Here is a 14,259-nt window from a genome sequence, read left to right on the forward strand (position 1 = left end):
TTTGCTATGGTCCCAGTTTGATGGGAAGTAAAATGCTTCTCTGCAGCTCCAAGCAAACATCAAATCCATGTTATGATGAAGTTTCTCCAGTGAAAATAAAGCTGGGTAAAGGAGGCTTACTCTCCTCAGCAGCATCCCCCCGCCCCCCTCACAGCTTGCCAAATAATTCGTCTGTCTTCCTCCAGATCTAACATTAGGAGCGGCACCGGTTCGTGAATGGTTAACCCGAGTGACGGCGTTGGTTGTCATTTTGCACAGCGGACGAATGAAGCGGTCTGAAGCAACAGCTGCAGTGACTGCAGTAACACGCTCTCTTTTAGCGATCACTGGTAACGGCGGGTAAGTCGTTTATTTCTGGGTCATAAATTGGTTTAATTCCGATTTATTCCCCCCTGACTTTCTTTATCTTTGGAATAACGTCAGGAAGATGGGAAGGTATGAAACAGCGAGAAATTAAAGGATGAGACTAGAAGTTTAGGAAATGTTTACATCTCGGTTATTTTATTTGTTATTTCTTTTGCATTTTCTTTACCTCTTTTTGAATTATTTTGTATGTTCTTCTATATCCTCTGCATTCTTTGTGTGTATTCTTTCCATTTTTTTATTGATAGTTTGCGCACAGCAGGCAATTCGGCAATATAATTAAAGCTGGACATACATTCTTCGGTAGAAAATGCCACATATGCATAAGGCACAACACCTTTTGCATTTATTATCAGGTTGAATGAAGATTTTTTATTTTATTTTCCCCTTTCAGACTTGCAGTTCCGCGCTGGAGATGTTGGAGGAGAAGAGATACACATTCTAACTTTTCTTTTCTTCTCTTTTAATCTTGTTTTTGGGTCCAGTCAGTCCGATCTCCGTCAGGCTATGTACCACCAGCTGACGGATCAAACAGTGAATGGCAGCTGTCAGGGACCCACCTCAGCGTGCAATAAGAGTGCAGATGGAGACGCGCTCGAGCTTCCCACTTTCTCCACAGCAGCCAAAGTCAGAGTCATCATCACCTTCGCTCTGTGCGCGGTGTCGGCTGTGTGCAACTTGGCCGTGCTGTGGGCTGCCAGCAGCGGCGGCAGGCGCAAGTCACACGTCCGGATCCTCATCATGAACCTCACGGTGGCCGACCTGCTGGTGACTTTCATCGTGATGCCGGTGGACGCGGTGTGGAACATCACGGTGCAGTGGCAGGCGGGGGACGTCGCCTGCAGGCTGCTGATGTTCATGAAGCTGGTGGCGATGTATTCCTGCGCTTTTGTGACAGTGGTCATTAGTTTGGATAGACAGTCCGCCATCCTCAATCCGCTGGGAATCAGTGAGGCCAAAAGGAAGAGCAAAGTCATGTTGGCTGTGGCCTGGACCATGAGTGTCATCCTTTCACTCCCTCAGGTAAAAGAGGACATGGTGTTGCTACCCTGTGAGTTTGCAATTTAATGAGGAAAAAAAAGTGAATTAATTTTTATTTAAATTTTATTTAAACCCAAAATTCAAGTTTTGATCGTAAAATTTGAAAATACCACGTGGGTAAACTAAATACAAGCGCATGAAAACACTTTTGAGTTTCAATATAAATTTCATTAATTTCTAGACTAAATAAACTAAATAAATGATTAAAAAAATATATTCCACATTTGATCTCTCATATATTTTAGTATGAGAAAAAGAAGTTTAATAATAAATCTCAGTTTTTCTATGTGGAAAAAGCTCTAGTTGCTCATTGGCCAGACTGACCTTTAAGTTTAAAACAGAATTTTTTTGTTAATTGACAGAAATTGTCCCTTTTTTCAGAAACAAATTGTTTATCTCTTAGTTATTTACTTTGGTGTAGTGTGAAGGGCTATGGTGCAGGTCTTTATCATTCGGAAAAGCTATAAAATTCAATGTGTTTTATGATTTTTTTTAATATGTAAAAACAGCTCACATTTTCCAATGCTGTCCAGCAGGCCAGACTGGTAACTTTGTGAGACTGATGAAGCCCCCCCCCCCCCTCCCCCCATGCCCTTACCCTTCAGTTAGCGCATAACAAAGGAGGCTGGGGACCTTCATCAGGTTGCCTGCAGGAACTTAAGAATTCACAACATAACTTGTTATACACAGTGTTCATGTGACTAAATTGGATGCAATTTGCACACTTTTCAGTGTGCTTATCACAAACCAGTGTGGCAGAGGTGCTCACACATGGGACCTACTTGAAGTTCAGTTTCAGGTCAAAAGTGGATGCTGTTCTTTCTCGTGGCCCCCTTTACTCTTTGACCTCAGTAAACACTTTTCAGATGATTTTATGGTGTCAGCTGCAGGCCACAGGTCATACTGAATAAAGAATAAAGTCATTTTTGTACATTTGTAAATTATCGAGATTCTAAGTGTCAGGAAAGAGGATTCTCTCTGTTCACATCTGATATCAAAACACTAGGGGCGCAACAATACTCGTATCGATATTGAACCGTTCGATACAGTGCTTTGGTTCGGTATGCATATGTATGAACAATACAACATTTTTAATTTATTTGATCAACTTTCCTTCTGATGATGCTGTCTGTGTTGAGAGCTCAGTGGATCTGCGTTCGACTACTCCGCCTAGGCTGCACTGTCGAGCGCAGTTCCACTGAGCGTAGCACAAGCTAGCAAGACAGAAGCTAAGCTTGTTGCAACATGGCAAATTGAACCTCCCCCACCCTCATTCAGATCTGGCCTTTGGGACTATTTTGGTCTTCATGTGAAGTATGACCCTGAAGGTAAGCCCCTCATGGACAAAAGTAAAACAGTATGTCGGATGTGCCACGCAATGCTCAATTACATGGGTGGGAACTAGTGCGTTAGCGCAGTTTGCAAGTTAACGTGTTGACACTAGTGATGGGATTTCCAGCTCTTTTTAGAGAACCGGATCTTTCGGCTCGAATCACTAAAAAGAGCCGGCTCTTTCGGCTCCGAACCAGCTCTTCAGGTTGTTTTGTTGCTTTAATTAATTAATTATTAACAATAATATAAAATTATGCACAAAAGGAATTACTAATGTAAAAAAAAAAGTGGTTTTATTTATATATGTTTATATATAAATATATGCGGTGGCCCCTAGAGACAAAACACATACAAACTCCAAAACACATTTCTAGCATGAACTGAACTTCCAAAACAGAGCTACCTAGATCACTTAAATTACACAATTTATATTGTGTATTTATACACAAGCAGTCATATATAGTCAAATAATAAATTTAAAAAAAAAGTTCATTTACCTGTTATTACCACACACCAAATCCGGTCATTGGTACTTGCTGGCTTGTGTAGCCACTAGGTAACAAAAGCTCAACACTGCCCCTAGCATCCTGGAGCACTTGTGTTGTCTTTTGTACGTGTTTTGAGTTTTTATGTGCTTCTGAGTTTTTACGTGTTTTGGAGCTTGTACATGTTTTGGAGTTTGTACGTGCTTCAGGGTTTGTACATGATTTGAAGTTTGTATGTGCTTTGTCTGTAGGGGCCACCGTAAATATACTTTTATTTATTCACTCCACATAAAATGTAATAAATAAATCATATAATAGAAAAATCAACTATTCACATTTCAACTTTTAACTATTTAGATTTTCAGCTTTTTCCTTTTGCAAATTTAAAGCGAAACAACACAAAACACTGCAAACCACAACACAATTAAATATAAATTAAAATATGAAAACATAAAGAAGATGCATATTCTCTGTCATACGGACCTGCATGAATAAACTTTCTGAACCCTTTATCATCTGCAACTGAAAATAGTTGTGGATGATTACTATACCTTTCTAATGTGACCTTGTTGTCCCTGGCTCTCTTTCTCTCTCTCTCTCCCTCCTGCTCTGTTCCTGTGCTACTGTGAGTGTAACTACTGCCCCTCCCCCCTTTTCCCAGCATGATTCTCCTTATGGGGACCTGATATGTTTAATATGCTGCTGAGAATTGACCCCGTGCACGAGAAAATAATAACTTCCTGGTTTGAGACTGGATGTGGGGTTGTACATTTCCGGTAGCTTTACTTTGCGGTCAATCGCTACTGCAAAGATATACTCCAAAATCATATCCAAAACTCGAAAACGGAAAGATCCATTTCTCTGTAATAAACTCTCTTTTCCAAAGATGAGTGATTTCTCGATCAGATAGATTTATTATTTTATCCCTTTGTTGTTTTAGCAACATTAAATTTAAAAACTGTACTTTTGAGTTAAAATATATATTTGTAATTTTAATAAATGACAAATTAAAAAAGCATGAACATTTTTTTGTATCGAAAAAATATCGAACCGTGACACCAAAGTATTGAACCGAACCGAGAATTTTGTGTATTGTTGCACCCCTACAAAACACCAAAATGGTGATATTGAACACACTCAGTTTGAAGCTTCAAATTGGGATCCTACTGACCAAATGACCAAATCAAATGGTGACTACATTCTTCTTTTATAAAGTCTATGGCTATAGGAGCAAAAACCAGATTAAGAAATTCACTGGCCACACAGGATTTTTTGCTGACAGCCTGTCCAGGGTGTACCATGCTTTTTGCCCTGCTGGCACAGACAACAGCCACACACAACTGCTGAATAAGTAGTTATATAAAAGGATGGGTGCATGGATGGACTGAGGTTTTCCCATTTTCACATACCCCTGTGGTCATTGGCCACTTTCAATAATGTCTGATTGGGCTGATTTTCAGGTACTCCGGGGTATTTATCTTTAATGTTACACACAGGTGTAATTTTATAAAGCAGGAATATGCATAAGAAACCCATCTTTAGGCGGAGAGTTTGACACACTGTAACACATTATATACTGCAGGAAAATTATTTGCAAGTTGTATATGTAAAATATTACGTTTATTACAGTGTTATCAGCTCACTTTTTAGCTTTGATCATTACTGTGCCCTGGAGACTAATTTTAGACTTATATATGTCTTTAAGGAATATTTCATGAGTTTGGGAATCAAATCAGCATGTGTGTCCTGATTTTCTTAAAATTATGAAAAAACGCAATGCAGCATAAAATAATTTAATAGGATGTCCTAGCAAGTCCCCCACATTAAAAATAGAAGTAACTGTTTAATATTGTTTCTGCGCTTCCCTTTTTGTAATATTTCTTTCCCTTTTTGTGTTGCTTCTTTTGTTTACGTTTTTTTTTCTATCTATAAATCTTACTTGAAACATACATTAATTGAATATAAGTTTCTTAAAACAGCTCATATAAAACAAAATGCTAAAAGGTTGTAACACACTTGAAACTTTTGTGTCAAAGAATAAATCATTTCTACCAAAATTACAAATTCTTCTGCCACTGTTTAAACTCAAGTGGTAAAATACAAATAAAGATTTTTGTCAGAATGACAGACAATCCTGAACGCTTATTATACCAGAATAATTTCTTTTAAACATCTCAATGCTTTTTTGTAGCCAACTGAATGAGATGTCCATTTCAAAAGGACAAGATTTTACATTCTACTTAAAAAAGAAAAAAAGACCACTTAAAGTTCTTAGGGGAAATGTGTCCTTCAAGGATCATACAATGGAGGAAACTACAGTTACAACAGCAAAAACAAAACAAAAAAATCACTGGCTATCTTGTGGCTCCTTTGGGCCACAGATTCTTATTAACCTCCCCTCTAATGCTCTCTCTTGCATTGTAACAGGAAGATCCAGCAGGAACGCCACATCAATCCTCTGCACTCTTCTGCATATTCCTATATATTCTGTTGTCTTGTCCTCGCTTCACTGCCAGACATTGTCATTCCTCTCTCTGTTTCTTAGGTGGACTTTTTCAGCCATAAAATGCAAATTTGTCCATATATGCTGTTTATTGTAAATCTGTTGTAATCAGACTTTACAAATGTTGTGCTCCAATTAGAGATCTACATATGTGGGCAGGACAAATATTGACGATTAGATAGTTAGATGGACCAGATTCTAAAAACTTTGCCTGGTCAGATGAGTCTCAATTTCCACCCCAGCATGAAACCACGGATCCTTCTTGTCTTGTACTGTATCAATAGTTTAGAGTCCTGGTGGTGGTGTAATAGTGTGGGAGATATCTTCTTCTTATTGGCACACTTTCAGCCCTGCTTGATTTTCTTTACTGACCATGCCCATCCCTTTATGATCGCAGTGTACCCATTTTCCAGTGACTATTTCCAGAAGGATAAAACACAATGTCATGAAGCTCAAATCATTTCAAATTGCTTTCTTGAACATAAAAACGTGTTCACTGTTTTCAAATGGCCAAAGTTACCAGACCTGAATCTAATAGAGCGCCTTTGGAATGTTGTGAAATTGGAGATTCATATCGACATAGCTGCAGTAACTGCGTGATGCTATCATGTCAGTATGGACCAGAATCTCTGAGGAATGTTTCCAGCATCTTATTATGCATTATGGCAGTTCTGAAGGCAAAAAGGGCAGTCCAACCCAGTACTAGCAAGGTATACCTTAACAAACTGGCTGGTGAGTGTATGTTACACACAAAGATATTTATGTTGCAAGTGCAATGCATTTTTTTCAGTGACTTATTACACAGAATATATATTAGCGAATAACTTAAAGCTCTCAGTTTTCTTCCCTCAAATTTGTTCGCTGTACACATAATGCACAACACCGAGTAACCAAAGTCCATGACCTCTCAAAACCTCTTCCGCTGAAAACCAAGAAAAAAGGAAAAAAAACCCTCTCTTGATTATTTCGAACTCTTCACAGACCAAAAGAGAACAGCAAATGTTAATGCAGTCGTGCATGCTCGAGTCCCACGATTTCATCAGAAAACAATCAGAACAAGATTAAACCCAGAATACTTTATGGATGCATGAATTATACTAAAATTTATAGATGGTATGCAGGGTGTGCATATCTTCACTTTTTTCCCCCAGCTTTGTATCAAAAGAGCAGTGTGATCTTTAGTTACCAGAGGTGAAATGATCATTTCTCTGCTGGGTAAGGTCACACTAACAAATCTCCCAATGCCTCATACTGAAAGTCAGCATGTAAACTAATATACTGTACATATATCCCAATGCTAGGAGGTGATATAAAAGGACAGTTTGTTATATGCATATACTGTATTACAGATAAGGTTGCACTTCATTCAGCAATTTAAGCTTGAAAACCAGAGAGACTGCTGGTTAAACGTTTTTACTGGATGTTCCACTGAAATTCTGCCAACGGCATTTTATTTCTCCCCTTACCAATTTGTTGAAGCGATGTCTACGTCGCTTTAAAACATCAATAGCAATGACATCGCCTTCAGCCTCATACTGTTATATTATGAGCACATTCCACAGAATCTTCAAATCCAAACTAAATGCTTGAGCCCCGAGGTTTGACTTTCCCTAGAAACACTGTGACTGTCTATTTGTGTATCTTCATGAACACATAATAAAGCAGATTTGAAAACTAGAAGCATTCAGATTGTGAAACATAAAATTGTTTTTTAATTTTTTAACGTAAAAACAGCAACATATTATGAGTTCAGATTTGGAACTAAGCTTTCCAAACAGAATGCAAATATTTCTTTTTAAGTTGATATAGGACAACAACAAATATTACATTCTGAAGCTGAAAAGTGTTTTTGTTCTTCAGAAAACAAGTCCTAATTTTGAGCGTGTTTTCCAGCAACATGTTTTTCTAAAAGCTTGGTTCGAGGGCATCAAAATCTCACTGACTTCTGTCATTAGTGGATAACCCTCTACCACCTGAGCCACAGCAGCCCTCAAGTAATTGCACTGCAGCCCAGCAGCAAAAGCAGCACGTTCGATTACTTGGTGCTTTACTTTCATCAGGTATATTCCAGCAAGACATTGAGGACTATCATGTAATGAATAGAGTGCTGAATCTTAAACAGAAATAATATCTGCTAAAGTAATGCACGTCTAAGTTAACAGTTTTTTAAAACTGTTCTATTGTGAAAGCAATCATCATTTCTCTTTGTATGGAAGTATTAAATGGATTGCAATTATATTGTGAATTATGAGTTATGAGTTATAATAATGCACTCAAAGTAATGACCTGTCTATCAGTAGCAACTGGGAGTCTCTTCCTTGCTTAAGGATACCTTGACATGTAAACATAAAGGGCCAGAAGTGCAGCCTTAACCCTAAAATTATTGGATGATCCCTATTTTTTACTCTCTTCCTGGTACTGTAGCTAGGATCTTTTTAACCAGTCTGGAAATCCCTACTTTCAGCTTCTCCCTCATTGATAGGGAGTCACCCCAAAGGGAAGCTGCACATGTTTGATTTGGCAGCCTTTGGCACCACATGCCCAAAGAGATTTGTGGCTTCTCCCAGAACTGAACTGGGGATACTTTGCTTGAGTGGGGGATGTAATAAACAGCTATACTATACAGGTACTCACACTTGTTGCTCTTATTCACAGATTTTCAGACAACAATTATTGACGAGGTCCAACTGCCTTAAAATGTGTCAGAATGAACATTTCGCTTGCTGGCTGTGGATTCAATATCGATTAGAGGATCTGTAAAGACAGTAAAACAGACAAAAATGATTTTAACAGACAAAAAAAAGAAGAAATTGTGTTTATTCACAATTATCTCTCAGATGTTTTTACAGTATATGGCAGAGACTGTAATGCCCAGACCACCTCCATGAATTTCTAAAGCATTTCCAGTTGAAGGGTTTTAAAGAAAACCAGTATCCTTTGCTAACTTCAGCAAAGTGTCAATCCCAGGATGAAAGACGAGGCCTTAACCAAGCATTTTCAGACCCAAGCATTTGATCAGAAAACACCTTTAAGTGTTATTCTATGCAAGCATATGGTAAAATATCACTGTGTTCAGTTTTACTTTCTTATTAGATTAACTGATCACTAAATATTCATGATCCACTTACATCATGCTTGACTACAGGATAGATCACGAGGATGCAGTGCCGTCGCTCAGTAGAACTTTTCTCGTCTTTTTTTATCCAGATGTTTATATTTCGCAATGTGACCATCACGGTGCCAGAGAAGTTCACCCAGTGCACCACCCATGGCAGTTTTGTCCAGCGCTGGCAGGAGACCCTTTACAACATGTTCACGTTTGTGTGCCTCTTCCTTCTACCTTTGGCCATCATGATCTTCTGCTACACACGAATCCTCATTGAGATATCCAGCCGCATGGCTCGGAATAACTGTGAGTGTTTACTTTTATTTTTTCGAAGGCTTCAAAAAACAGTCGTGAAAAAGAAAGTAGACCTGAATTACTCAGTCATTTTTTAGCAGCAGTAACCTAAGTAATAACTTTTCTGTACGATTTTCTCTCACATTATTTTGGAGGAACTTTAGCCCACTCTTCTTTACTTATGAAATGTTACTTCAGGTCATTCAGGTTTTGTAGGCATTTGTTTATACAAAGTTCTCTTAAGGTCCCGCCACAGCATTTCACTTAGGTTGAGGAATACGAATGTTTCACACACAAATCCAAAATGTATTTTTATACCTGAATTTGTTCATATTTTAGGAACAAATTCAGAAATCCCTTCAACCATGCATAAGAACAAATGACAGCATGGTTAAATAGGCCTACTAATAATAACAATAATAATTAAAATTATTATTATGCTTTTTTGGTCATTGTTTACAGTTGTAAAAACCTCCTTGAGCCACAAAATGCTCAGAATTACAAAAAAAAAGGTATATAAAGAAAATAACATACTGCTGCTAAGGGAAAGCACAGCCACCCTTTGAAAAAAGCTTATTTCCACCGCTTGTATCGGTTAGTACCCAAAGCTCATGACCATAGGTGATATTGGAGATCTGTCATCTCCACAACAGACCTGTGCAGCAGCATCACTGCAGTTGTGGCCCTAATCCGTCTGTGAGTTCAAACTTGTTCCATTATCTCTTATATCACCTTATGTTAAATGTTCTTATTAGTCATTTAAAATAGCTTCTATTATTATCATATGTCGTCACTTACAGTATAATTTCTTGGTACCGAAAATGGATTCTTGAGAATGAGGATTTATTTTATTCATTGCAGTGAGTTTCTCATGTGGAGCTGACAGATTAGGCTTACTGGTCCTTGTCCTCCACTTTGTCCTTTTCTACTTTTTCTTGTACTCTGTTAGTATTTTTCATACCAACTTTAATTCCAAACATTTTTTTGCTTGAGGCACAGTAAATGTCTCAGAGGAAATTATATTGAGTACTCCTGTTATTTTAGTTTCAGTCTTGCTTTTTTATTTATATTTTCGTCACTCCATGGAAACACAAAACTAAGCTTCTTCTGGCTTCTTCCTTGCACCTCAGACTCTATTATTCAACTTTCTACATTCAGACTTTCTACTCATTTCATGCCTTAGAGGTTGTTATGTTCCCCTAAAAGGGTCCAGGCGATGAGGGAAAGTAACAAAAGGTGTCCGGATCAGAAAAAGGAGACAAATTGGCAAAATGGTTAAATGAAAGAGTTTTATTAATAACTTTCTATTAATAACTCAACTAAAAGAGACGGACAAGCCATTTAAAGAAACAAAACAAAACTCAAGCGTCGGTCAGTAAACTGAAAAGCAAGTCAAAAAAGGGTTAGCAAACAAACACACTCATCTCCACCAAGCAGGAGCAAACAATCACAAAACAAAACAATCTCACTAGCTGAAAACACGCAAACACACAGCTCACTAGCTGCAACCACTCACATGACACTCTGCCACCAGAGCTCACCTTTCTCTGCCCTTAAATACCTTTAATTGCTGATGTGAGTCAGCTGTACAAAAGAAAAAGGTGGCACTAAGGCAGGAGAGATGCCCACACAGGCAACTTCAGGAGGAGGCCCTAATAGGGCCATAACACCCCCTCCCATAAATACAAACCCGTGGTTTGTCAAATTGTTCTACCTGTTGCAATAACCAAAACAACAACCAATCAAGTCCGTAATCGTTGCATCACCAAATTGTAGGCTTTCCACCTACCAAACCCCATAGCAACGGTTAGGCATTGCCTGCAGAAGCTGCCAACCCCATCTCAATGGGTTCAAAACACTGACTGAGGCTTCTCTCTTACAACATCTTGACTGATTTTTCTGCTTCACCTCAAGGTTAAAATATTTAATTATATAGAGAAACAGGTACTGAGCAGTGGCGATTGCGCAAAGCTGCTGGTTCTGAATGATTCTGATCTTCTAACATACGCATAGTGGTGGGAACAAAATATGCCCGTTTCATAAGTTCGACAGTAATTTTGCCTTCCAACAGATTTTTTATGTAGATTTCCATGAGAATATTAGTAATTGAGTCCCAAAGTCCTGTTGCATGTTTGGCTCAATGTTTTCAAGGTTCCACAGGTGCTGTGCCAGCAAAACCAGCCCAAATCCTCCCCTGTCCACCACCACTAACAGCTGGTATGAGGTGTTTGTGCTGATTGTGTTTTGTTTTCTCCAAATGTGGCACTGTGAATCATGGCCAAACATTTCCACTTTTGGCTCCAAGTCTTGTGGTTTGTTCACATTGCAAGCTTAAGCTGTGCTGCCATGTTGTTCTCAGTGAGCAGAGGCTTTTTCTTGGCAGTCCTTCCAAAAGGGATCATATTCATCATAACGTAACATGCTAACTGAGACCTGTAGAGTCTTTAGATGTAGCTCTTGAGCTGCTGTACAGTCGACCTTGCGGTGACTTTGATGATATGTCCACCGCTGGGAAGATTTTGCATCATGTGAATAGAAATCTAAATGCTCCAGTCCAAAACCTCTACCAATTTTTTTGCTTTAACAGAGGTGCTTACACTTGCTGATGAATACTTAATCAAGTGAATCATTCCTATGGATTGCAGTAAGGGTGCATAGAGTGCTGTGAACAGGCTTTTCTTCACATGAATGTATATTTTCAGGGAGACATGGAGTAACGGACGTGGTGCTTTCTTTTCTTCCAGTCCTGTCAAGAGATGTTCATCTACGCCGATCCCACAATAACATCCCTAAAGCTCGGATGAGAACTCTTAAAATGAGCATTGTCATTGTGACGTCATTCATCATCTGCTGGACCCCGTACTATCTGCTTGGATTGTGGTATTGGTTGTTCCCTGAAAAAATGGAAAAGACAGTTTCGCATTCACTGACTCATATGCTGTTTATTTTTGGCCTTTTCAATGCCTGTCTAGATCCCATCACCTACGGTCTGTTTACCATTCATTTTCACAAGGGTATGAGGAGATGCCGTCAAAGTTCAAACGCACGGACTGAATTAGAAAACAACACTCGCCTTGTACAAATGAGTCGGCTGTCCTCTCGCAGGCAGATTGCCTCAGATGTTCACAGTGCAAGCACAGAGGTGGTAAGAGAAAGCAACATCATGAAGCATGTCTCAAACCCAGACATGTCAATCAGCAAGATATGATGGCTTAAATAATTCCATAAATGAATGTGTTTCTCTCAATGAAATCTTTTTGTGTTATAAATCTGTTCATGTTCCACCGATATAATTGATGTTGTATTATAGCTTACCTTGAGTTCAATAATCCTGTGGTTTCTCACACTTAATACATCGAAAGCCTCTTATATGATCTGAAAGAGCACTGCCACATTGGCTGAGGGTGACTCAGTACAGACAGATTAAATGTATTAAATGTGAGCCTATGCAGCATGTTGTTGATACTGACTGCATGTCCAAAATCAGTTCTGTGTTTAATGTGCTGCACCAAAATCTGACTCGAGTGAAGGCTCTAAAAAACATCTTTGAGGAGAGCCATTTGGATATTTCACATTAGTATTAGTATCTGTGTTGCTTTCTGTGACTGAGGCTAAAGAAAATATCTGGATTTTGAAGCTTTGTATTAAAAAGTTATCAGTAAATCAAACATCACATAAACCTTTGCTCCCTCAAAATAGTGGTCATTAGTAAATGTTTGCATGGTGCTGCTTCTGTTCTGCAAGATGTTGTAATGTGAATGTATTTATGTGTTTATTTATTGAATAAAAACTTCAGCTTTTTGCTTTGTTAATTCACAAACAGTAAGAGATTTCCCACCAGTTTAATGTACATCTGTCATCAAAATAGAGCAATGCAGTGCATCTGATTAAAAATAATAATAATAATACTACAAATCCAGTTGTTGTAATCTTACATTTTCTACTGATTAACTTCTGTTTAGATTTAAGAATGAATTCATACAGTCAGTTAAACCTTATGATATAAATCTGTGTAGTTAGGAATTTCAACAGCTTTGGTGCAAATGAAAGACACAAAAGGTGCAACAGAGAGGAAACAACAGGTTAACTATAAACAACAACAGAAGATTTTGCAGGTGGTCACAGATCGTTGCTCTTTTTTTATCCCCCACAAAGATATCAAAGATATTTCTCTCTCAGATCATCAATGCCCGACTGGCAGGCTGGTCATGCTGTATGATGTTGCAGGCAGCGAGCTTGGTTATGGTGTCTCCAGGATGTCACGTGTGTCTCAGTGATGAACTTGCTCTCATCTATGCAGAGAATATTGCACGTACACAGGTACAAATTTGAGAAACACTGGGAAACATCAACTGATGACAGATTGAATCAAGCCAGTTTTCTTTGAAAATCCAAGAATTTCTTTAATGAGATAATACGCATGTAAAATAACATGAAATGGCAGCAGTGAATGAGACTTGGCTCCAGCCACGGTCTCTCTTTGTTTAATTGGGTATTTAGTCAGATTTAACATTCCCGTAACTATAAGCTGATCTCTTCTTCTGTGTTCACTGCCAAAATAGCAAAAAATTGCTCATAAGCCATTTAAAGATTAAAACAAGTTGCACTAGTTCACATTTTCATCATTCATCATCAGCTAATCTCTTGTGTGACTTTATTGTGGTCATAATTAAAGCGCTTAACCTGGAAAAGTTGCTTGACAGTCCCTGCAGATACATGGATAAGCAGTGCTTTTTAACAATTTTTTTTTTTTTATCAGATTATACCCAGCATTTTGCACTACCCAAAGCTCTGCCTTTTATTGGGATACGCAGAGCTGTACTTCATAATGTTTCATCATCATCATCGTTTATTTATATAGCACTTTAAAAACACACAAGGCTGACCAAAGTGCTGAACAACAGAAACATAATAGATACCATAAGAATAATAAATACGATAAATGATAAATAAATAAAATGAAATAATAAACATAGCGAAAACAATAAAATACAAGTCAGTCAACCACTGAATCAAAAGCCAGTGAATAAAAATGCGTTTTCAATCTGGATTTAAAAACCATCACTGATGTCGATTGCCTAATGTGAAGAGGAAGATTATTCCAAAGCTTAGGAGCCACAATAAAGAACGCTCGG

The 14,259-nt window shown here is 38.2% G+C and overlaps 1 protein-coding gene across 1 annotated transcript; it reads left to right on the forward strand.

Annotated features, from left to right (window-relative positions):
* Positions 1-635: 635 nt before the first annotated feature.
* gnrhr4 (gonadotropin releasing hormone receptor 4) lies at positions 636-12,919 on the forward strand. The gene is made up of 3 exons (XM_004553204.2): positions 636-1,386; positions 8,932-9,136; positions 11,869-12,919. The coding sequence occupies exons 1-3, from the start codon at positions 871-873 to the stop codon at positions 12,330-12,332; spliced, it is 1,185 nt and encodes a 394-aa protein (XP_004553261.1). The 5' UTR covers positions 636-870; the 3' UTR covers positions 12,333-12,919.
* Positions 12,920-14,259: the final 1,340 nt, after the last annotated feature.

Source organism: Maylandia zebra, linkage group LG7 (genome assembly GCF_041146795.1).
Source record: "Maylandia zebra isolate NMK-2024a linkage group LG7, Mzebra_GT3a, whole genome shotgun sequence".
Classification (NCBI taxonomy): domain Eukaryota; kingdom Metazoa; phylum Chordata; class Actinopteri; order Cichliformes; family Cichlidae; genus Maylandia; species Maylandia zebra.